Source organism: Papio anubis, chromosome 14, assembly GCF_008728515.1.
Source record: "Papio anubis isolate 15944 chromosome 14, Panubis1.0, whole genome shotgun sequence".
Lineage (NCBI taxonomy): Eukaryota > Metazoa > Chordata > Mammalia > Primates > Cercopithecidae > Papio > Papio anubis.
In genome coordinates, this window is record NC_044989.1 from 105,191,827 (window position 1) to 105,215,202 (window position 23,376).

A 23,376-nucleotide genomic window follows, 5' to 3' on the forward strand; every position below is an offset into this window, starting at 1 on the left:
CCACGCCCAGCTAACATTTGTATTTTTAGTAGAGATGAGGTTTCACCATGTTGGTCAGGCTGATCTCGAACTCCTGACCTCAGTTGATCCACCTGCCTCGGCCTCCCAAAGTGCTGGGATTACAGGCGTGAGCCACCGCACCCAGCCTTTTTTTCTCTTTCTTTTCTTTTCTTTTTTTTTTTTTTTTTGAATGGTCATTGCTGCCAAGGAGGAGGTGCAAACAGTGTGGTCTGGAATTTACTGTCCCTGCGGAGTAGCCTGAGAGCAGCTCCCACCCTCTGAAGATGGATCTGATCAGCCCTCTCAGCTGGCAGACGTGAGCTTTGTCACTGCCTGCGGGTTCTTCTCAGCCCTCTTCTTCCCTCACTCTTCCTACTTGGAAAAACCCTATTAAGGAGATCAGCCTCTTGTTCTCCCAGAACTCTGTGCAAATACAACGTAAGCACTTTTTAAAGACCTTCAGTGTTAGCCTGTTTATATCTAACAGTTATTTATTGATTCGACTGACTCTCCTAAGAGCTGTGGGGAGCTCTTGGAGGACAAGAATGCCTCACTGAGTACTAGCTTCCAGCACAGTACCTCCCGCTGGGTAGGAGAGATCAGTAGTCAGGTCTTGAGTGAGAGAATGAATCTGGAAGAATCTTGACTGTAACCTCATGAGGGACTCTGAGCCAGAACCACTCTGCTAAACCTGTCTTGCTAGCTAAGACTGCCGGGCACGGTGGCACGCGCCTGTAATCCCAGTTACTCGGGAGGCTGAGACAGGAGAATCGCTTGAACTTGGGAGGCAGAGGTTGCAATGAGCTGAGATTGTGCCACTGCACTCCAGCCTGGATGACAGAGTGAGACTCCATCTCAAAAAAAAAAAAAAGAAAAGAAAAGAAAAAAAATGTTGTCCTGGTTCCTCCTGAAGGAAAAATAAAGATTTGAAAGTAAAAGTATGTGAAAGCAATTGACTGAAGAAACAGTTTTAGAAATCAAAAGATCAAGCTAGATAGTAGGCTTTCTATTCCCCAAGCATATCATTTAATTTTACTTGAACAATGATTATTCAGGGGTGAAGGTAAATTATTCAGGGGCGTTTTCTTATTCAAGGGTGAAGGTACATTATTCAGGGGCAGAGGTATCTTGGCACTGTAATATACATACCTGGGCAGACCACACCTAACATTTGCAAAACCAGCACAATAATTTTAATAGGTTAACAAATGGTACTAGGAAAACAGGATATCCACATGCGAAATAATAAAGTTAGATCCTTATCCAACACCGTAAACAAAAATTAACTCACAGTGGATCAAAGACCTCAAAGTAATGCCTAAAACTATAAAAACTTTTAGAGGAAAACAGAGGGCAGAAACTTCATGACATTGGATTCGGAAATTATTTCTTGGGTTTGATACCAAAGTCACAGGCCACCAAAGAAAAAATGGACAAATTGGACTTTAAGCAAATTTTAAAATTTTGTGCATCAAAAGACGGTGTCAACAGAATAAAAAGGTACCCCACCCAGAATGGGAGAAAACATTTGCAAATTGTTTATCTGGTAAGCGAATGATACCCAGATTACAGAGAGAACTCCTGACACCCAACAAAATACAAAAATACAAACAACTGATTCAAAAATAGGCAAAGAACTTGAATAGACATTTTTCCAAAGAAGATATACAAATGGCAAATAGAACTTCAAAGGATGCTCAACATCAGTAATCATTAGGGAATTGCAAATCAAAACTACAATGAAATACCGCCTCATATCCTTTAGGATGGCTACTATCAAAAAAACAGAAAATAGGCTGGGTGCGGCCACTCACGCCTGTAATCCTAGCACTTTGGGAAGCCAAGGCAGGTGGAATACCTGAGGTTGGGAGTTCAAGGCCAGCCTGGCCAACATGGTGAATTCCCATCTCTACTAAAAAATATTAAAAATTAGCCAGGTGCAGTGGCACGCACCTGTAGTTCCAGCTACTTGGGAGGCTTGGGAGGCTGAAGCAGGAGAATCACTTGAAACTGGGAGGCGGAGGCTGCAGTGAACTGAGATCAATTGTGCCACTGCATTCTAGCCTGGGCAACAAACAAAAAGAAAATAACACGTGTTGGCAAGGATGGGGAGAAACTGAAACCTTGTGTGCTGTTGGTAGGAATGTAAAATGGTACTGCCATGATGGGAAACAGTATGGCAGTTCCTCAGAAAATTAAAACCAAAATCACCATATCATCCAGCAATTTCACTTCTGAGTATGTGCCCAAAATAACTGAAAGCAAGGTCTCAAAGAATTATTTGTACATCCATGTTCATAACAGGATTATTCACAAGGCTAAAATGTGGAAGCAACCCAAATATCCATCAAGGCATAAGTGAGTAAACAAAACATGGTAGAGACACACAACGGAATATTACTCAGCTTCAAAAAGAAAGAACATTCTGAAATATGCCACAACATGGATGAATCTTGAGGACATTATGCAAAATCAAATGTCAGTAACAAAAAGACAAATACTGTATGATTGCACTTACGTGAGATATTTAGAGTAGTCAAAATCACAGAAAGTAGAACGGTGGTTGCCAGGGGATGCAGAGATGGGGGAATGCATGGTTATTATTTAACGCATATAGAGTTTTGGTTTTATAAGATGAAAAGAGTTCTGGAGATGAATGTTGGTGATGGTTGTACATTATGAATATATTTAATACCACTGAACTGTGCCCTCAAAAATGGTTAAGATAGTAAAATTTCATATTATGTGTATTCTATAACAATTTTTAAAAATTGAAAATACAAATGGAGAAACACCTACTATATGTATCAATAATTAAAAGTTATAAATCATGGCTCAGTCTACATATCTATACAAGGACCTACTGCTTTCTTGGTGGCTAAAGGAACCCCAAGGCTCCTTCCCAGTCCCCTGCCAGTCTGAGTGACAACACAGATGTGCTGAAGCAGGGAAAAAGCTGGGCCCAAGCCCAAGATTCCTGAGCAGTGACTGGACTCTCCAAGCCTCCCTATGACCAAGTAGAATTTATTCTAGGAATGCAAGGTTGGTTTGACATTAGGAAATTCATTATTATCATATATATAATCTTAATAGACTTAAGGAAAAGAATCATATGATTAGTTCCAAAAATTCAACACCCACCTATTCCTGATTTTTCAAATACTCAAGCAAATATGTGATAACAAATGTTAGTAAGGATGTGAAGAAGTGGGAACTCTTGCAAATATTGGTGGGAATGTAAAACAGTGCAGCTGCTATGGAAACCATATGGAGGTTCCTCAAAAAATTAAAGATAGATTTACCATATGACCCCACAATCCCACTTCTAGATACATATCCTAAAGAATTGAAAACAGGATCTTGGAGATATTTGCATACCCATATTCATTGCAGCTTTTTTTTTTTTTTTTTTTTGAGACAGAGTCTCCCTCTGTCGCCCAGGCTGGAGTGCAGTGGCCGGATCTCAGCTCACTGCAAGCTCCGCCTCCCAGGTTCACGCCAATCTCCTGCCTCAGCCTCCCGAGTAGCTGGGACTACAGGCACCCGCCACCTCGCCCGGCTAGTTTTTTGTATTTTTTTTAGTAGAGACGGGGTTTCACCATGTTAGCCAGGATGGTCTTGATCTCCTGACCTCGTGATCTGCCCGTCTTGGCCTCCCAAAGTGCTGGGATTACAGGCTTGAGCCACCGCACCCAGCCAATTGCAGCATTATTTACAATAACCAAGATATGACAGCAACCCAAGTGTCCAACAATAGATAAATGGATAAAGAAAATATGGTATATACATACAATAGAATATTATTCAGCTTAAAAAGAAAGGAAATTCTGTCATATGCTACAACATGGATCAACCTTGAGGACATTATACTGTGTGAACTAAACCAATCACAAAAAGACAAATACCGTATGATTCAACTTACATGAGATATCTAAAGTAACTCAACTCATAGAAACAGAAAAAAATACCCAAAAGTATTTTTTGGACAGATTATCATTTTCAGTATAAATATATGTATCCGTATATATTTACATGTATGTGTGTAGATGGAAGGATAGATATACAGATAGATAATCTCTTATTCATATTAGTCCTATAACCAGACTCTTAATCAGGAAACTCAAGAGGCATTTTCTCCAAGAGCAAGAACAAAGCAGGATGCCCACTGTATCTCCAGCAACCACTCAAGATTAACCTAGAGGTATTAGCAATCCAATTAAACACGATAAATAAATCAGGTAGAGGCATAACAATAGGTAAAGATGTAAAACTGACTGGGCATGGTGGCTCATACCTGTAATCCCAGCACTTTGGGAGGCCAAGGAGGGCAGATCACCTGAGGTCAGGAGTTGGAGGCCAGCCTGGCCAACATGGTGAAATCCTGTCTCTGATAAAAATTCAAAAATTAGCCGGGCATGGTGGCGCATGCTTGTAGTCCCAGCTACTCAGGAGGCTGAGGCAGGAGGATCGCTTGAACCTGGGAGACAGAGGTTGCAGTGAGCTGAGATCATGCCACTGCACTCCAGCCTGGGCAACAGAGTGAGACTCCATCTCAAAAAAAAAAAAAAAAAAAGAAGAAGAAGAAGTAAAACTATCTATGTAACAGTATATGTAGAATTGAATAAGGCAATAGGACATAAAATTCATATCCAAAAAGCAAGCCTTCCTATTCCCAAACATTAAGTAGGTAGAAGGTATAATGATAGAGAAACCCCCTCTCTTACAATAGCAACATAGAAAATTAAGTGACTTAGAAATAAACTTAAGAAGATACATGTAAAAATCTATGTAAGGAAAACTTTAACACACACTGAAAATAAACTTGAAGAACTGGAAAGGCATTCCCATTTCTAGCATAGGATGACCTAACATCTGTTTTCCCAAAGTGAATACTGTCGTATAAATTTGATGCAATGCCAATCAGAATACCAAAAGCCTTTGGATGAAGTTAGACAAGTTGATGCTAAAGTTCACATGGAAAAACAAACATGCAAAAATAGCCAGGAAGACAATGAAAAAACAAAAACTGCAAAAGGGGAACTAGTCCGACAAGACATGGAAACATACTGTTTTCAGGCGCGGTGGCTCACGCCTGTAATCCCAGCAAGGAGTTTCGCTCTTGTTGCCCAGGCTGGAGTGCAGTGCCGCGATCTCAGCTCCCTGCAATCTCTGCCTCCCGGGTTCAAGAGATTCTCCTGCCTCAGCCTCCCGAGTAGCTGGTCTCGAACTCCTGACTTCAGGGGAGCCACATCGCCCGGCCAGGAATAAGGATTTTTAATCAGCTCTTCCCATTCCCTAGCCCCTACCTCTGGCTGATGCACGGTGCGGCCCGGGAACCCCTGGCGAGGTTCATAATCCTGCACCCAGGGAAAACCACGTATTTCCCAGCTCGGACAGTGACCTATTTGGCCTGGTTTTTTTCTTTTAAATCTTTTAAGTCTTTCTAGGGGAGAAATGCTTCATGGATTCTAGCTGCTCATCCTGTCTTCGGAGCCAGTCTCCCTCCAGCATGATCAGATCGCTCAGATGAGCCTCTGCTCCTGGCTGGAGGCAGCGCTTTCCCACACTCCTGAGGAGAAGGGGAGAATCCCTCTGGGGCAGCACCTCCCGAATGTGCTCAGCCCCTGCCCAGCGCCACCACCCCAGAGGGGAAAGGACCCGCCCCAGTCAGTTTGGGAGGAGGCACCAGCTGTGTGCCCTGCTCCCTCTCCCTCCTGGCTAGCATCTGTCTGCCTGCAGAGAATAAACATTCTGATCTGCTCCTCCTTGCTGTACATATCACAGAAGCAGACTCGCACAGGGGGGGATCTGGGGAAACCATGGGTATCCAAAACCTTACCAGTGATTCGGGAACTCTTTCTAATTCAGGGTGAAGCACCCACGTTGTGCAGCCAAGTACAGGTGTTTCTCTACAAGAGAGTCTGAGCACCATCTGCCAGACCCTCAGCTCTGAACTCAGGTCAGGTAAGAGGAAAAAGAGGGGCCGCCCAGTGGCTCACGCCTGTAATCCCTGCACGTCTGTAATCCGAGCACACCTGTAATCCCAGCGTGCCTGCAGTCCCGAAGCGGCCTGATCCCCAGGCGTACCAGTCAGGCATTATGCCAGTCAACAGCGTACCTTGATCCAGGCGTATGATCCTGCCGTATAATGATCCCGAAAGCGCGTATACTGATCCCGGCCTGCAGTCGGCCGGCCTGCAGTACTCAGCATTGCCGCAGTCCCAGCGGCCTGCAGTCTGGCGCCTGATCCTGCGCCTGTATGATCCTCTTTGTACTGATCCCGAAGTATGATCGGCAGCCTGATCCCAGCAGCGTATAATGATCCCCAGGCCCGTACCTGTGATCAGCGCGCCTGTGATCCCGGTGCCGCAGTCAGCGCGCCTGTGATCCCGGTGGACGCAATGATCCTGTGCGCCTGTGATCCCAGCGCATGCACCAGTCCCGGCAAGCCCGCCGCAGTCCCAGGCGGCCTGCAGTCCCGAAGCCAATCCCAGCGCCTGCAATCCCAGCGGGCCTGCAATCCCAACCGCCTGCACAGCCACCAAGCCTGCAATCCCAGCGGGCCTGCAATCCCAGCACGCCTGCAATCCCAGCGCCTGCAATCACAGCGCCTGCAATCCCTGCACGCCTGTAATCCCTGCACGCCTGTAATCCCTGCGCGCCTGTAATCCCAGCGCGCCTGCAATCCCAGCACCTTGGGAGGCCGAGGCGGGCGGGTCACGAGGTCAGGAGATCCAGACCATCCTGGCGAACACGATGAAAACCTGTCTCTACTTAAAAATACAAAAAATTAGCCAGGCGCGGTGGCGGGCGCCCATAGTCACAGCTACTTGGAAGGCTGAGGCAGGAGAATGGCGTGAACCTGGGAGGGGAAGCTTGCGGTGAGCCGAGATTGTGCCGCCGCACTTCAGCCTGGGTGACAGAGCGAGACTCCATGGAAAAAAAAAAGGATGGGGGGGGAGAAGAACGACGACTTATCGACCCTCAATTCCAATGTTATGCATTTGCATTTACCTTTATCGGGAATTTTGTCCACACTGCCAAGGAAATATTCTGGTCCAGGAGAATTCCAAGCAACACTGGTTGCTTTGATAAGACACATAAAAAAAAAAAAAAGAAGAAGAAAAAGGATCTTCATCAGTACACATTTGCAAGCACCTTGGGCCCATATTTTGTATTCCGTTTTTTGTTTTTTTGTCTTTTGAGACAGAGTCTCGCTGTCACCCAGGCTGGAGTGCAGTGGCACGACTCCACCTCCCGGGTCCAAGTGATTCTCATGTCTCAGCCTCCCAAGTAGCCGGGTCTACAGGCATGTGCCACCACACCCAGTTAATTTTTTGTATGTTTAGTAGAGACAGGGTTTCGCCATGTTGGTCAGGCTGGTCTCGAACTCCTGACCTCAAGTGATCCACTCACCTCGGCCTCCCAAAGTGCTGGGATTACAGGCGTGAGCCACCGCGCCTGATCTTATTTTCCATTTCTAAGTTGAAATGCTAATATAGAACTCAACTTGTAAGAGCAAATGTGTGTTTGAAAGTGAATGCCTTGATGTAGAGAGCGGGGCCGCCTCACTGCCGACTGCAGAGGTGCCCAGGCAGTTGTCCTGACTACCCTCACGGAGACTACCCTCAGGAACTGGGGCGCAAACATCTGCAGAATACCAACACAGTGCCCATTCCCCCTCCCTGCCTGGGGCACTTGCACCCACAGCTGGCAGATTTCCAGTACACTATTCTATCCTTATTATTGTGAGCAGATACCTATCTTAATTCCCAACGTGCTAAATGTTTCCCCTAATATGAAGCTGCTTTTTGGGAAAGCGTGCGCTCTTCACATGTGTCATTTCTCTGGATGTGCCTAAGCTAGTCATTTTTTAGTCTTGTTTTATCATCCACTGAATGGGGTATTAATGACTGCACTAACTCTCTCAAACCACATTGTGCACTTAGGATTCGTGTGTTGGGTTGAAAGTTATAATGCTGCTAGGGGCTCCTGTTGTTGGGAACGGGGAACCCCGCTTGCAGATCAGGTTTCTGTCCTCTGAATACCTCCAGGGTGGCAGAACCTGCCGAACATCAAGGATCACCCCAAAATACAGGGATAGTCACGCTTCGGAGCACAGACTCCACAGCGGGGGGAAGGTTACAGAGAGGATTTCAGACAGTTGTTTCCTTCCTGTCTCCATTTGGCTTTGCCCCGCCAGCAGCAGTTGGTTTAGAGACTGCTAGGATGATAACGGCACATTGAAGACAACACATAGGCCTACAGAAATGTGTGCACTTACTGTGTTAACGGCATACACTTGCCTTTTCTCATGTCTGTCTTTGTAATGGATCGGACTGCTGTTGTTTCGCTAAATGACGGGTCATATGGAACCTTGGGAAACACCTGCAGTAGAATTTCATCTCCAGTGAAGCAAACAAAGGCACGTTAATGGCAGCAATGCAGGACTGGTATCTTTTGCTCTGTAAGTATCTAAAGCAGTCTATGAATATAGTGACTACAGGACGCAAACTCCACGGATATAGGACGCTATTCCCTAAAATGCCTTGTCTTGGGAAGGAAAACTCCAATTACTGAAATCATTTCCAGAAAACTGTGATTGTCTGAGATATCCTGGGCAGTAAACACTGCACGCTATAGATATATGGCCTCAGCTCTCCCGATACTTCGTGCCCTAATAATTCTTCTTGTTTCCGTTGTCATTCTGATGCACCTTTGAGGCTGTTCGCAAGATGACTCTTAAAAATAGGGTAAAGTTTGTGGGGGCATAGATGAATCAGAACAGATTCTATAAGCTGGGAAAACTCTCTGTTTATAAAACTGTTGCTAATCCATGAGGGTACATTTTTGAAACGTATTAAGTTCTCTTTCCCTTTTAAGTTCTCAGGCTTCTGGCTTCCCTGGGAAGCAGAAGTTTTACCTTCCCTTCCAGGCTTTCCCTGCTAAGACACAGAAAACAGTCCTCACAAACCCCACTCATCCTGTATTTATTCTCGGTGCATTTCTGGGGCTGCTGGTTCTCGGTGGTTTTCACTCGCTCGACGTAACAGGAGCTCACCACAGAGACACCAGAAAATTAACCATGAGGGTCACCAGGACAATGAGGAGCTGCTCTCACCACCCCTCCTTGAGGACCATGGGGACCTACGAGTCCCTGGAAATGCTGCCCAGAGGGAACTGCAGAGTTGAGCCGTGGCCTCCAATGCCAAGGCCCACCTGGCGGGAGCTGGGCCGGTCAGTGGGCTCTTGAGGGGTGATGGGAGCTTCCCAAATCCCCAACTCTTCTCCCATCTTCAGGTGCAATCACCCGCCTCCTACACATACGGGGCCACGTTCAGAGACACCGGGGTCACCTGGGAGGCCGAGAACAAGGCCTTTGCCTCCTAGACAGCAGGTGCTGAGGGCACAGCGAGAGGGACTGCAAGTGCTACCTGCATCTGCTCATTCATCCCTCCTGGTCACCTGCCAGGCAGTGGTCTATGCAGACTGCCCGAGGCCTCTGTGATGGCTCCATGGGGAGGAACAGGCCCAGCACTCCTGACACGGACAGCTGCCGGAACGGAGACCCACTGGGTGTCGAGAGATCTGCTCCCTTGCGAGCAGGAATGAACAGGCATCGCTCTGTGATCCGAATGCCTCCTAACCCGGGGGGAAGCATCAGTGCCACTGTCCCGGTTGCTCCTGCTCACACCTAAGGCGACCCTCAACCTTCGCTCCCGACGCACAGCCCAGGCACCCTCAGGGGAGACTTCACTGGCATTTGCACAGCTTCCTTCAGCAGACAGCTGTGGTTCGGAACCCTTTCCTCCGTCTCAGCTCTCTGCTAAAGAGGACTTTCCTGGGCCTTGGCTTTAGCTCTGTGGTGGTGGTGGTGGTGGTGGTAAAATACACTTAACATGAAATTTCCATTTCTACTATTTATTTAGAGACAAAGTCTCGCTGTGTCACCCAAGCTGAACTGCTGTGCTATAATCATAGCTCACTGAAGCCTTGAACTCTTGGCCTCAAGCGATCCTCCCGCCTCAGCCTCCTGAGTAGCTGAGACTATAGGCATGTGTCACCACACTCGGCTCATTTTTTAAGTTTTTGTAGGAACAGGGTCTCACTATGTTACCTAGGCTGGTCTGGAACTCCTGGCCTCAAGTGAGCCTCCCACCTCAGCCTTGCAAATTGTTGAAATTACAGGCATGAGCCACAATGCCTGGCCCATTTTCACTCTATTTAAGTGTACGATTTAAGGGCATTCAAAACATTCACAGTGTTGTGTAAACATCACCGCTATTTATTTTCAGAACTCCAGGCTGGAGTGCAGTAGTGCAGTCTCAGCTCACTGCAACCTCTGCCCGCCAGGCTCAAATGTCCTCCCACCTCAGGCTCCCAACTAGCTGGAACTACAGGCTCATGCCACCACACCCAGCTAATTTTGTAAAAAATTTTTAGTAGAGACGGGGTTTCACCATGTTGGTCAGGCTGGTCTTGAACTTCTAACCTCAAGCAATCCACTTGCCTTGGCCTCCCAAAGTGCTGAGATTGAGGCACTTGGCCTCCAGAACTTCTTTTTTTTTTTTTTTTTTGAGACAGAGTCTCGCTCTGTCGCCCAGGCTGGAGTGCAGTGGCGTGATCTCCACTCACTGCAAGCTCCGCCTCCCGGGTTCACGCCATTCTCCTGCCTCAGCCTCCCAAGTAGCTGGGACTACAGGCGCCCGCCACCGCGCCCGGCTAATTTTTGTATTTTTAGTAGATACGGGGTTTCACCATGTTAGCCAGGATGGGCTCAATCTCCTGACCTCGTGATCTGCCCATCTCGGCCTCCCAAAGTGCTGGGATTACAGCCGTGAGCCACTGCACCCGGACCAGAACTTTTAAATCAACTGAAACGGGGAGGCACAGTGGCTCACGCCTGTAATCCCAGCACTTTGGGAGGCTGAGGCAGGCAGAGCATGAGGTCAGGAGTTCGAGACCAGCCTGACCAACATGGTGAAACCCCATCTCTACTAAAAATACAAAAAATTAGCCAGGCATGGTAGCACATGCCTGTAATCCCAGCTACTGAGGAGGCTGAGACAAGAGAATCACTTGAACCAGGGAGGCAGAGGTTGCAGTGAGCCGATATTGCACCATTGCATTCTAGCCTGGGTAACAGGGCGAGACTCCATCTCAAAAAAAAAAAAAAAAAAAAATCAACTGAAACAGAAACTCTATACCCATTGCTATGGTTTAAATGTGTCCTCAAATTTCATGTGCTGGAAATTTGATTTCCAATGTGGTGGTCATGTTAGGAGGTAGGGCCTAGTGGAGGTGTTTGGGTCATGGAAATTGTGCCCTCATCAAGATATGGTTATCACAGGAATGGGTTAGTTATCACAAGAGTGCATACCATGTAAAAGGACAAATTAGGCCCTCCCTTGCTCTGTCTTTCACCCTCTATGGCATTTCTGCTTTCTGCCATGGGATGATGATACAGCAAGAAGGTTCTTGCCAGATGCTGGCCTCTCAGTCTTGGACTTCCCAGCCTTCAGAATTGTAAGCCAATAAATTTCAATTTATTACAAATTACCCAGCCTGTGATATTCCATTATAACAGCACAAAATGGACATGTAGCAGCTGCACCATCTTACCTTCCCACCAGCAATGTATGAGGGTCTCAGTTTCCTTCATCCTCACCAACATTTGTTATTTTTCTTAAAAAAAAAAAAAAAAAAAAAAAAAAAGCCATTCTGACTGGGCATGGTGGCTCACACCTGTAATCCCAGCACTTTCAGAGGCCAAGGTGGGTAGATCACCTGAGGTCAGGAGTTCGTGACCAGCCTGGCCCACATGGCAAAACCCCATCTCTACTAAAAATGCAAAAATTAGCCAGGTTTGGTGGCAGGCACTATAATCTCAGCTACTAGGGAGGCCGAGGCAGGAGAATTGCTTGAACTTGGGAGGTGGAGGTTGCAGTAATCCGAGATCGCACCATTGCGCTCCAGCCTGGGTGACAGAGCAAGACTTTGTCTCAAAAAAAGAAAAAAAAGGCTGGACATGGTGGCTCACGCCTGTAATCTCAGCACTTTGGGAGGCCAAGGGGGGCGGATCACAAGGTCAGGAGATCGAGACCACCCGGCTAACACATAGACGGGGTTTCACAGTGAAACCCCGTCTCTACTACAAATACAAAAAATTAGCCGGGCTTGGTGACGGGCGCCTGTAGTCCCAGCTACTCGGGAGGCTGAGGCAGGAGAATGGCGTGAACCCAGGAGGTGGAGCTTGCAGTGAGCCGAGATCCGGCCACTGCACTCCAGCCTGGGCAACAGAGCGAGACTCTGTCTCAAAAAAAAAAAAAAAAAAAGCCATTCTAAGAAGTGTGAATAGTGGTAATTTGCATTTGCCTAATGACTAATGATGTTGAGCATCTTTTTATGTGTTTATTAGCCATTTGTGTATCTTCTTTGGAAAATGGCTATTCAAGTTATTTGCCCATTTTTGGAGTGGGTTGTTTGTTTTGTTGTTGTTAAGTTACAGGAGTTTCCTGTGTCTTCTGGATATTGATCCCTCATCCAGATATGTGATTTGCCAATATTTTCTCTCATTCTGTGGGAGAAATGCCTTTGATATACAACAGTTTCTAATTTTGACGACGTCCAATTTAGCTATTTTTTTCTCTTTTTGCCTGCTTTTGGTGTCAAACTTAAAACACCACATGCCTAATTCAAGGTCATGAAGATTTTCACCTATGGTTACTTCTAAGAGACTAGTAGTTTTTGCTCATAAATTTAGATCATTGACCCACTTTGAATTTTTGTATATGGTATAAGGTAATGAGCTAGCTTCATTCTTTTGCCTGTGACCTTCCAGTTTTCCCAGGACCATTTGTTGAAGAGACTGTTATTTCCACTCTGTTGGCTTTGACACCCTTGTTGAAAATCAATTGACTGGCTGGGCACAATGGCTCACGCCTGCAATCCCAGCACTTTGGGAGGCCAAGGCGGGCAAATCATGAGGTCAGGAGATCGAGACCATCCTGGCTAACACAGTGAAACCCCGTCTCTACTAAAATTACAAAAAATTAGCCAGGCATGGTGGCGGGTGCCTGTAGTCCCAGCTACTCGGGAGGCTGAGGCAGGAGAATGGCATGAACCCAGGAGGCAGAGCTTGCAGTGAGCTGAGATCGCATCACTGTAATCCAGCCTGAGTGACAGAGCGAGACTCTGTCTCAAAAAAATAAAATAAAATAAAAATAAGCTGGGCATGGTGGCGGGTACCTGTAATCCCAGCTACTCAGGAGGCTGAGGCAAGATAATTGCTTGAACTGGGATCCAGGAGATGAAGGTTGCAGTGAGCCAAGATCACGCCACTGCACTCCAGCCTGGGTGACAGAGTGAGACTCCATCTCAAAAAAAAAAAAAAAAGAAAAGAAAATCAACTGACCGTAGACATATGCATTTCTTTATAAACTTTCTATTCTACTCTATTGGTTTATATGATTAGCCTTATACTAGTATCACACTGTTTGGATAACTGGGCTTTGTAGCAAGTTTTCAAATGAGAAAGTGAAATTCCTCCAACTTTTTTCTTCTTTTTCAGGACTATTTTTGCTGTTTGGCGCATTTGAAATTCCATATGAATCTTATGGTGATTTTTCTCTTGCTGGGAAAAAAGCCCTTGAGATTTTGATAGGGATTATATTGAATGTGCAGATCACTCTGGGTAACTTCGACATCTTTTTTTTTTTTTTTTTTTAAATAGTTACCAGGTCTTACTGTGCTGCCCAGGCTGGATCTCAAACACCTGGGCTCAAGTGATCCTCTTGCCTCAGCCTCCCAAGTGCTAAAATTACAGGTGTGAGCCACCATGCCAGGTCAATTTTGACATCTTAACAATATTAAGTTTTTCAGTCCATGAACATGAGATTCTTTGTCTATTTTCTTTCATCAATTCTTTGTAGTTTTCAGTATCGGTATAAGTCTTTCACTTTCTTGGCTAAATTTATCTCTAATTATTTTATTGTTTTTTGATATAATTGTAAATGGAATTAATTGTTCTCCTATCTTGTTTGGATTATTAGTGTATATATTGTTAGTGTATAAAAACACAACTGCACAACTGATTTTTGTGTGTTCAATTTGTACCCCATAACTTTGCTAAATTCATTTACTGGTTCTAACATGTGTGTGTGTGTGTGTGTGTGTGTGTGGAGTCTATACGGTTTTCAACATATAAGATCAAGTCATCTGCAACCAGAGACTTCTTCCTTTCCAATTTGGATGCCTCATTTCTTTTTCTTGCCTAATGACTCTGGCTATGACTTCCAGTACTGTATTGAATAGAATTGGTGAGAGCAGGCATCCTTGCCCTGTTCCTGATCTTTGAGGAAAGCTTTCAGTCTTTCACCATTGAGCATGATATCATCGGTGGGTTTTTCAAACAGGCCTTTATTATGTTGTGGTAGTTTCCTTCTGTTTCTAGTTTGTTGAGTTTTTTTTTTTTTTTTTTAATCATGAAAGAGTGTTGAAATTTGTCAAATACTGTATCTGCATCAATTGAAATGATAGTTTTCCTCCTTCATTATATTAATGTGGTATATTACAGTGATTTTTATTACGTTCAACCATCCTTCTGTTCCAGAAATAAATCCTTCTTGGTCTGGTGAATAGTTCTTTTAATAGGCTATTGGATTTGGTTAGCTAATGTTCTGTTGAGGATTTTTCTGTTTACAAGAGACATTTGTTTTTAGTCTTCCTGTAGTGACTTTGTCTGCCTTTGGTATCAGGGCCATACTGGCCTCTTAGAGTAAGCTAGGAAGTGTTTCTTCCTCTTCAGCTTCTTGGAAGAGTTTGAGGACTGGTGTTAGCTCTATTTATAGCTTTTGCAGATTTTGCCAGAGAACACATCTAATTCTAGACTTTCTTCGTTGGAAAGTTTTGATTACTGATTCATTCTCCTTACTTGTTATGTGTCTATTCAGATTTTCTTATTTCTTCTGGAGTCAATTTTGCAAGTTCATGGGCTTCCAGGAATCTCAAAATTTCATCTAGGTCTTCCAATTTGTGAGCATACAAATGTTCATATTCTTCTCTCATTAAATCCTTTCTATTTCCAGAAAATCAGTAGTAATATTCCCACTCTAATTTCTGAATTAATAATGGGTCCTCTTCTTTCTTTGCCAATCTAGCTAGAAGTCTGTCAATTTCGTTGGTGTTTTTAAGCAACTAATTTTGGGTTTCATCAGTTCTCTTCTATTTTCTGTTATTTCACTTCTTTCCTCTGTAGACTTTACTATTTCCTTCTTTCTTCTGGCTTTCAACTTAATATGCTGTTCTTTTTCTAGTTCCTTTAGGTGTACAATCAGGTTATTTATTTAAGACCCCCCCGCTTTTTTTTTTTTGAGACGGAGTCTTTCACTGTTGCCCAGGCTGGAGTGCAGTGGCGCCATCTCGGCTCACTGCAAGCTCCGCCTCCTGGGTTCACACCATTCTCCTGACTCAGCCTCCTGAGTAGCTGGGATTACAGGCATGTACCACCATGCTCAGCTAATTTTTGTATTTTAGTAAAGACGGGGTTTCACCGTGTTGGCCAGGCTGGTCTTGAACTCCTGAGCTTAAGTGATCTGCCCGCCTCAGCCTCCCAAAGTGCTGGGCTTACAGGCATGGGCCACCAGGCCCGGCCATTTTGCTGTTTGTTGTGTATATGTGTGTTGTGTTTTCGGTCATTTAGGGGTTTGTTTTGTGTGTGTTTTCTTTTGCTCCTCATTCCCCCATTACTGCTTTTTTTTTTTTAAGTTGGTTCTTTATAATGTTCCATTTGACTCTTTCTTTTTCTTTTTTCTTTTCTTTTTTTTTTTTTTTTTTTTTGAGATAGAGTATCGCTCTTGTTGCCCAGGCTGGAGTGCAATGGCATGATCTCAGCTCATGGCAACCTCCGCCTCCCAGGTTCAAGCAATTCTCCTGCCTCAGGCTCCCAAGTAGCTGGGATTACAGACACCTGCCACCACACCCGGCTAATTTTTGTATTTTTAGTAGAGACAGGGTTTCATCATGTTGGCCAGGCTGGTCTCAAACTCCTGCCCTCAGGTGATCCCCCCACCTCAGCCTCCCAAAGGGCTGGGATTACAGGCATGAGCCACCCTGCATGGCTTCAACTCTTTTACTCTTTTATTCCATCTTTTTTAAGTTATTATTTACTGGTTACCTTGGAAACACCGAAACTGGTTAAGTTAAAATTTGTTTAGCCGGGCGCGGTGGCTCAAGCCTGTAATCCCAGCACTTTGGGAGGCCGAGACGGGTGGATCACGAGGTCAGGAGATGGAGACCATCCCGGCTAACCAGTGAAACCCCATCTCTACTAAAAAATACAAAAAACTAGCTGGGCGAGGTGGTGGGCGCCTGTAGTCCCAGCTACTTGGGAGGCTGAGGCAGGAGAATGGCGTGAACCCGGGAGGCAGAGCTTGCAGAGAGTTGAGATCTGGCCACTGCACTCCAGCCTGGGCAACAGAGCGAGACTCCGTCTCAAAAAAAAAAAAAACAATTGTTTAAACTTAAACACCTAGTTATCTTAAATTTATAACAACCTAGTTTGCATGGTATCAACTTAGTTTCAATAGTATACAAATACTCTGCACATATATATCTCTATTCCCTTCCCTTTATATTGTTGTTATTACAGAATCTATCCTTATACATTGTAAGACCATTAACAGATGTGTAATTATTATTTCATGCATTCGCCTTTTAAATAATATTTTTAAAAGGCAGAAGTTATAGATGAAACCTAAAGTACAATAAGACTTTTAGAACTGGTAGTTACCTTTGCCAGCATTTTTTTTTCTTATGTCTTCAAGTGACTGTCAAACGTCCCTTCATTTCAGCCTGAAGGGCTCTCTTTGCCATTTCTCATAAGGCGGGTCTCTCAGCTTTTGTTTATCTGAAAATGTTCTATTTCTCTTTTATTCTGGAAAGATAATTTTGTCAGATAACTATTGCTTGACGGTATTTTTCTTTTTTTTTTTCAAGAAAGGATCTCACTCCCATCACCCAGGGTGGAATGCAGTGGCACAATCTCAGCTCACTGCAGCCTGGGCTTCCCAGGCTCAGGTGATCCTCCCACTTCAGTTTGTTGAATAGCTGGGACTACAGGTGTGCACCATCACACCCAACTAATTTTTTTTTTTTTTTCTGTATTTTTAGTAGAGACAGGGTTTTGCCATATTGCCCAGGCTGGTCTTGAATTCCTGGGCTCATGTGATCTGCCCACATCGGCCTCCCAAAGTGCTGGGATTACAGGAATGAGCCACCATGCCCTGCTGATTACATTATTTTTCTTTCAGAACTTTGAATGTGCCATCCTGCCTTCTACCCTCTGTGGTTGTTGAGGAGAAATGAGTGGTGAATTTTACTGAGGGTTCCTTTTATGCTATGAGTCACTTCTCTGTTACTGCTTTCAAGATTCCCTTTGTGTATGGATTTTGACAATTTGATGATAACGTGTTTCACTGTGAATCTCTGAGTATTGTGCTTGGAGTTCATCGAGCAACTTGAATGTGCATATTCATGTCTTTCAACATATTCAAGAAGTTTGGAGCCATTCTTTATTCGAACATTCTCTTCGGGTCTCTCTCTCTGTCTTCTCCTTCTGAGATTCCCATAATGTATATTTTAGTATGCCTGATGATGCTCCACAAGTCCCACATGTTCTACTCATTTTCTCTTTTTTTTTTTTCTTTCTGCATCTCAGCCTGGATACTTTCAATGTCTTATTTTCAAGAGTGCTGATCCTTTCTTTTTTTTTTTTTTTTTTTTTTTTTCGAGACAGAGTCTTGCTCTGTTGCCCAGGCTGGAGTGTAGTGGCGCCATCTTGGCTCACTGCAAGCTCCGCCTCCCAGGTTCATGCTGTTCTCCTGCCTCAGCCTCCCGAGTAGCTGGGACTACAGGTGCCCACCACCACACCCGGCTAATTTTTTGTATTTTTAGTAGAGACAGGATTTCACCATGTTAGCCAGGATGGTCTCAATCTCCTGACCTCGTGATCTACCTGCCTTGGCCTCCTAAAGTTCTGGGATTAATGGGCATGAGCCAAGTATTCATTTATTATACTTTTCAGCTCCAGAATTTTTTTGGCTCTTTTCAAGAATTTCTATCTCTTTATTGATATTATTTATATATTGTTTTCCTGATTTCCTTATTTGTTAATGATCTCCTTTAAGTTCAGTGAACATTTGAAGACAGTTGATTTAACATCTTGTATAGTAATTTTAATTCCCAGGTTTCCTCAGGAACCAGTTCTGCCAAATTCCTTTTTCCTGTGAATGAGCCATCCTTTCCTGTTTCTTTGTATGTTTTATAATTTTATGTTGAGAGATGGACATTCTGTGTATTACATTTTAATAACTCTGGAAACCTAATCGTCTCTTTCAGTGATTGTTGATTTTTGCTTATTGAAGGCTGAAGCAATTTTTTTGTAACTTTTCCAAACTAGTTTTGCAAAGTGTGTAGTTCTTGTTGTGAGAATGCTGAATTTTCTGTTTTCTTATATCTGAAGTTAGCCAACGACCTGACAAAAGTTTCCTTAAGTGTCTATCTCCAAAAAGAGAAAAACAAAAAACCTTATTTCCTTAAATCCCCTCAACAGGGTTGCTTGGAAGCCTCTTCAGCCCACAGAGTTTTTTAACTGGCATTTAACAATGCCAGTTAAAACAATGGTCAGTCTTAGTGTTAGCCCCTTGGTGTTCTAAAATAGCAACCAGCAATCAAATACACAACCTGAGTTTTAGAAGACAGGTCTCTATTGCCCACCCTGGCACCAGCAATCCTTGCTAGGAATGTGGCACTGCTCTCCACACTGCTGCCTGTCACAGGGCTTGGGAAGGGAGGATGGTAGCCACTACCCGAAATGCTGAAATTTGGCAACCTCTTCATCAGGCTCACTCTTGGACACTGCAAGTGTTCTACTAGACGCCAATATTTCATAGCTACTTAACGTAGTTTTGCCAGCTAAATTGTTGTTTTGGTAAAGGGACAGATTCCTGGAGCTCCCCACCCCACCACTTTCCATCTGGGGCTTCGTTTTTCTCAAATAGTAAATGAGAAGCTTGGAGAAGATGAATGAGTCACAGCCTAGAATCACCTGAAGGGCTTTAAAACCTAGTGATGCAAAGGTCTCACCCCACCTCACATAAATGATCACTGAACATGAAATAAGACATCTCTCTCTCTCTTTTTTTTTTAATAGACAGTATAGCTCTGCTGCCCAGGCTGGAGTACAGTGGCACAATCATAGCTCATGGCAGCCTCAAACTCCTGGGCTCAAAAGATCCTCCCACTAAGGGAGGAGACCACCCCTCATATTGTCTTATGCCCAATTTCTGCCTCCAAAGAAAGAAAAAGTCAAAACTAAAAGGCAGAAATGAAAGCAGACAGCCCGGCACCGCACCCTGCGCCTGGTAGTTAAAGATCAACCCCTGACCTAATCAGTTATGTTATCTATAGATCACAGATATTGTATAGAAATGCACTGTGAAAATCCCTGTCCTGTTTTGTTCCCATCTAATTACCGGTGCCTGCAGCCCCCAGTCACGTACCCCCTGCTTGCTCAATCAGTCACGACCCTCTCGCACGCACCCCCTGAGAGTTGTGAGCCCTTAAAAGGGACAGGAATTGTTCACTCGGGGAGCTCGGCTCTTGAGACAGGAGTCTTGCCAATGCCCCCGGCCGAATAAACCCCTTCCTTCTGTAACTCGGTGTCTGAGGAGTTTTGTCTGTGGCTCGTCCTGCTTCACCACCTCAGCCTCCCGAGTAGCTGGGACCACAGGCACAAGCCACCACACTTGGCTAATTTGTCACGTGTCGGGGGAGTTGTTTTAGCGGTTTTTGGTATGTTGCTCAGGCTGGTCCCGAACTTCTGCCCTCCAGCAATCCTCTCGCCTTGACCTCCCAAAGCCCTGGGATCATACGTATGAGGCACCGCGCCCGGCCAAGGGGTGTCTCTTTTTATCCTTTTTCTTTTTTTCTTTTTTTTGAGATGGAGCCTTGCTCTGTCACCCAGGCTGGAGTGCAGCGGCGTGATCTCAGCGCCCTGTAAGTTCCACCTCCTGGGTTCAAGCAATTATCCTGCCTCAGCCTCCCAAGTAGCTGGGATAACAGGCGCCTGCCACCACGCCCGGCTGATTTTTGTATTTTTAGTAGAGACGGGGTTTCACCATGTTGGCCAGGCTGGTCTCGAACTCCTGACCTCAGGTGATCCTCCCACCTCAGCCTCCCAAAGTGCTGGGACTACAGGCCTGAGTCACCGCGCCCGGCCGGGGTGTCTCTTTTAAACAGTCTCCCCAGGGTATTCTCACACTACCAGATGCTCCTGCTCCAGAGATCACTTTTTGAGGAGCAGGATCCTTTCCAGGTGTTTATTTTCCACGTTGGGCTTAATTTATTGAGGTTTTGACTCATGGAGAAACAGATTCTAGCCTCAAGGCAAAGCAGCTGCTTTCCCCTCAAGGCAGCAGGAACAGGCTACTTGAGTGACAACCCGGGACAAGCATGCAAGCAGGTAACTCTTCAAACACAGGCTAAAGGGCTTCATGGCAGGAGGCTACTTACCAAATATTTTAGCCAAATGTTCCTCTCGTTCCTTTGAACCTGATGCAAATACAGCATCGTTCAAGCTCTTTGGTTGGGAATAGCCTATGGGAAAATAAACCATGGCTGTGATTAAGTCTTTCATTGGATCTGCAGGTATTCCCTTTAAACTGATACTCTTCTGCACGGCATTTTGAGGGCAGCATCATGCACTTGGCCTGAACCCACCTGTTCTGAGTGTCACAGAGCAGTCATGAAGTGTCTGCAAGCATCTGAAGTTCCAACACAACACCAGGGGCTAAGCTCACTTTCACATGGTCTCTTGACAGACAATATGCATAAGCATTGAGAGATTTGTGCACAGGGCAGGATTAACTCTATGGGAAAACTGGTAGAAAGGCCTACATGGTGTATGCCAAACGATTTCAAGCACAATCACTTTGATCCAATAAATGACATGTGGACAGTTCTCTGTTCAGAAGACAGTGATGAATCATTAAGAAAAGATATACTTAATCAGGCAAGCACTTTGCTAAAAATGTGTTCCTAGTGGCCGGGCGCGGTGGCTCACGCCTGTAATCCCAGCACTTTGGGAGGCCGAGGCGGGTGGGTCATGAGGTCAGGAGATCGAGACCACCCTGGCTAACACGGGGAAACCCCGTCTCTACTAAAAATACAAAAAAAGAGCCGGGCGTGGTGGCGGCGCCTGTAGTCCCAGCTACTCAGAGGCGGAGGCAGGAGAATGGCGTGAACCCAGGAGGCGGAGCTTGCAGTGAGCCGAGATGGCGCCACTGCACTCCAGCCTGGGCGACAGAGCGAAACTCCGTCTTAAAAAAAAAAAAAAAAAGTATTCCTCATAATGTATCAGCCAAGGGAGCATCATAAAACATGATTCAGGGCAAGCTACTGAGATTATGCAGTGAAATATTCATATCTTTTCTCAAAGGCTTATGGAATGCATTGGCAGAGTGATTAGTTACTAAACTGCTTTACTGAGAGTCTTATAATTCACGGCACACAAAGCTGGTTTATTCTGATAACTAATTACTCGTTGTTACTTTTCTTCCTAATTCACATGATGTCCACCTTCCAGGGTTTCTCTTTTCTTCATGTGATTTGGGGTTAATATGCATTATTTTTGCATACGTGGCCAGCTGCTTCCTCTCAGCATTAGCACTGGAGCATCAGTGCTGGAGGAGAAATCAGCTCTGCTTCTCCGGGCAAATATTTTACAGAGGATGGGGCAGAATGACGGCAGGGGTGACAGGGAGGGATGTAGGAAGACACTGTTCTTCCAAGTCAGTGACTTGGGCACTCATGGGCAGTGACCTATAAAGTGCTGGTGAATAGCTTTATAGCTCACAGCTCCTGTTACAAGGAACAGTGAACCCCACTTGCAAGCCAGGCTTCTGTCCTCTGCACAGCCTCCACAGTGGCAGAACGTGCCTGACACTGCATATCAGGGATCACCCCAAAATACAGGGATATCCACACTGAAGCCTATAGACTCCCATATTGGGAGGAAGATTGTAGAGGGGATTTCAGAGAGTTCTTCACATCTCAGTTTGGCTTTGCCCCCCACCACCCCAGTAGTTAATTTAAGGAACGCTAAAATGCTAGCATCACACATTTGAGATAACACAGAGGTCTGCAGAGGTGCGTACCCATATCAGGTTACCGACATGTACTTGCTTTTTTGTGTGTTTCTCTTTGTAATGGATCTGACTGCTATTCTTGTTTCATCAAATGATGGGTCATACGGAGCCTTGGAAAACACTTGCAGCAGAATTTCATCTGCAGTGAAGTAAACAAAGGCATGTTAATACCAGCAATAGTTTGCTAAGTACCTAAAGCAGACGATGAATACAACGAATGCATGACACAAACTCAATGGATATTGGACATTATAGGGAAGGAAACTCCAACTACCTAAATCACTTGCAGAACATTTTAATGGCAGGAGACATTCAGGGTAGCAAACATTGCCCACTAAAGATATATGACCCCAATCCATGATACTCCAGTGCCTCATCTCCTCTTCCTGCTGTCAGTCCGCTGGGGAGGCCCCCTGGAAGGATATCACAGAGAAGCGGTCTTTCCCAGCCTCCTGCGCCAAAGCCACAGTGGCCGGCCTCCCCAGATCATTGCTACAGTGACAGAAGGAAAAAAAAACACTCTTTGTTTAAGCCACTGTATCAGCCAGGAGCCTTCTTGTGACTTTCGCAGCCAGGTGCATCTTTTTTTTTTTTTTTGAGACAGAGTCTCAGCTCTGTCGCCTCCAGGCTGGGAGTGCAGCTATCTCAGCTCGGGCAGCCTCTGGCTCCTGGTTCATGCCATTCTCCTGCCTCAGCCCGAGAGCAGCTGGGACTACAGGCTCAGCCACTCCCTCACCAAGCAATTTTTGTATTTTAGTAGAGACACGGTTTCCCCACCGCAGCTAGCCAGGGCTGGCTCCTCGATCTCCTGACCTCATGATCTTCCCACCTCAGCCTCCCAAAGTGCTGGGATTACAAGCGTGAGCCATCGCGCCTGGCCCAGGCGCATTCTTAACTGGTACAGCAACTATGGCACCACACGGACTGCCCTCACCGGGATGATCTTGACCACTCACTTTTATGACCCATTACTGTACAGAGGAACCAAGCCCACGCCCCTAAAGATCACAATGCTCCTGGAGACTGGACTAGAGAAGAAGACTTCAGATCATTCACACAAGCTTTCAACCAGCCTTATCTCTGCACAGACACAGGACGAGGTGCTGGGGGTTCAAGGAGGAAGGTGACCTGGTGTGTGGTGTGCCTCCCCAAGCCATCTAGATAGTGGGAG

At 45.3% G+C, this 23,376-nt stretch overlaps 1 protein-coding gene across 5 annotated transcripts in view; it reads right to left on the reverse strand.

Moving 5' to 3' along the window:
- C14H2orf92 (chromosome 14 C2orf92 homolog) overlaps positions 1-23,376 on the reverse strand; it is a 36,153-nt gene that overhangs the window by 6,777 nt on the left and 6,000 nt on the right. For 4 of the 5 annotated variants that reach the window (XM_021925075.2, XM_021925072.2, XM_021925073.2 and 1 more), the window contains exons 3-6: positions 22,243-22,344; positions 20,572-20,655; positions 8,307-8,405; positions 7,015-7,086 (exon numbers count right to left, since the gene is read on the reverse strand). In XM_021925075.2, coding sequence (XP_021780767.2) covers positions 7,015-7,086; positions 8,307-8,405; positions 20,572-20,655; positions 22,243-22,344 — 357 coding nt within the window. The remainder of the gene's footprint in view (positions 1-7,014; positions 7,087-8,306; positions 8,406-20,571; positions 20,656-22,242; positions 22,345-23,376) is intronic. The other variant, XM_021925074.2, reaches the window with a different exon arrangement.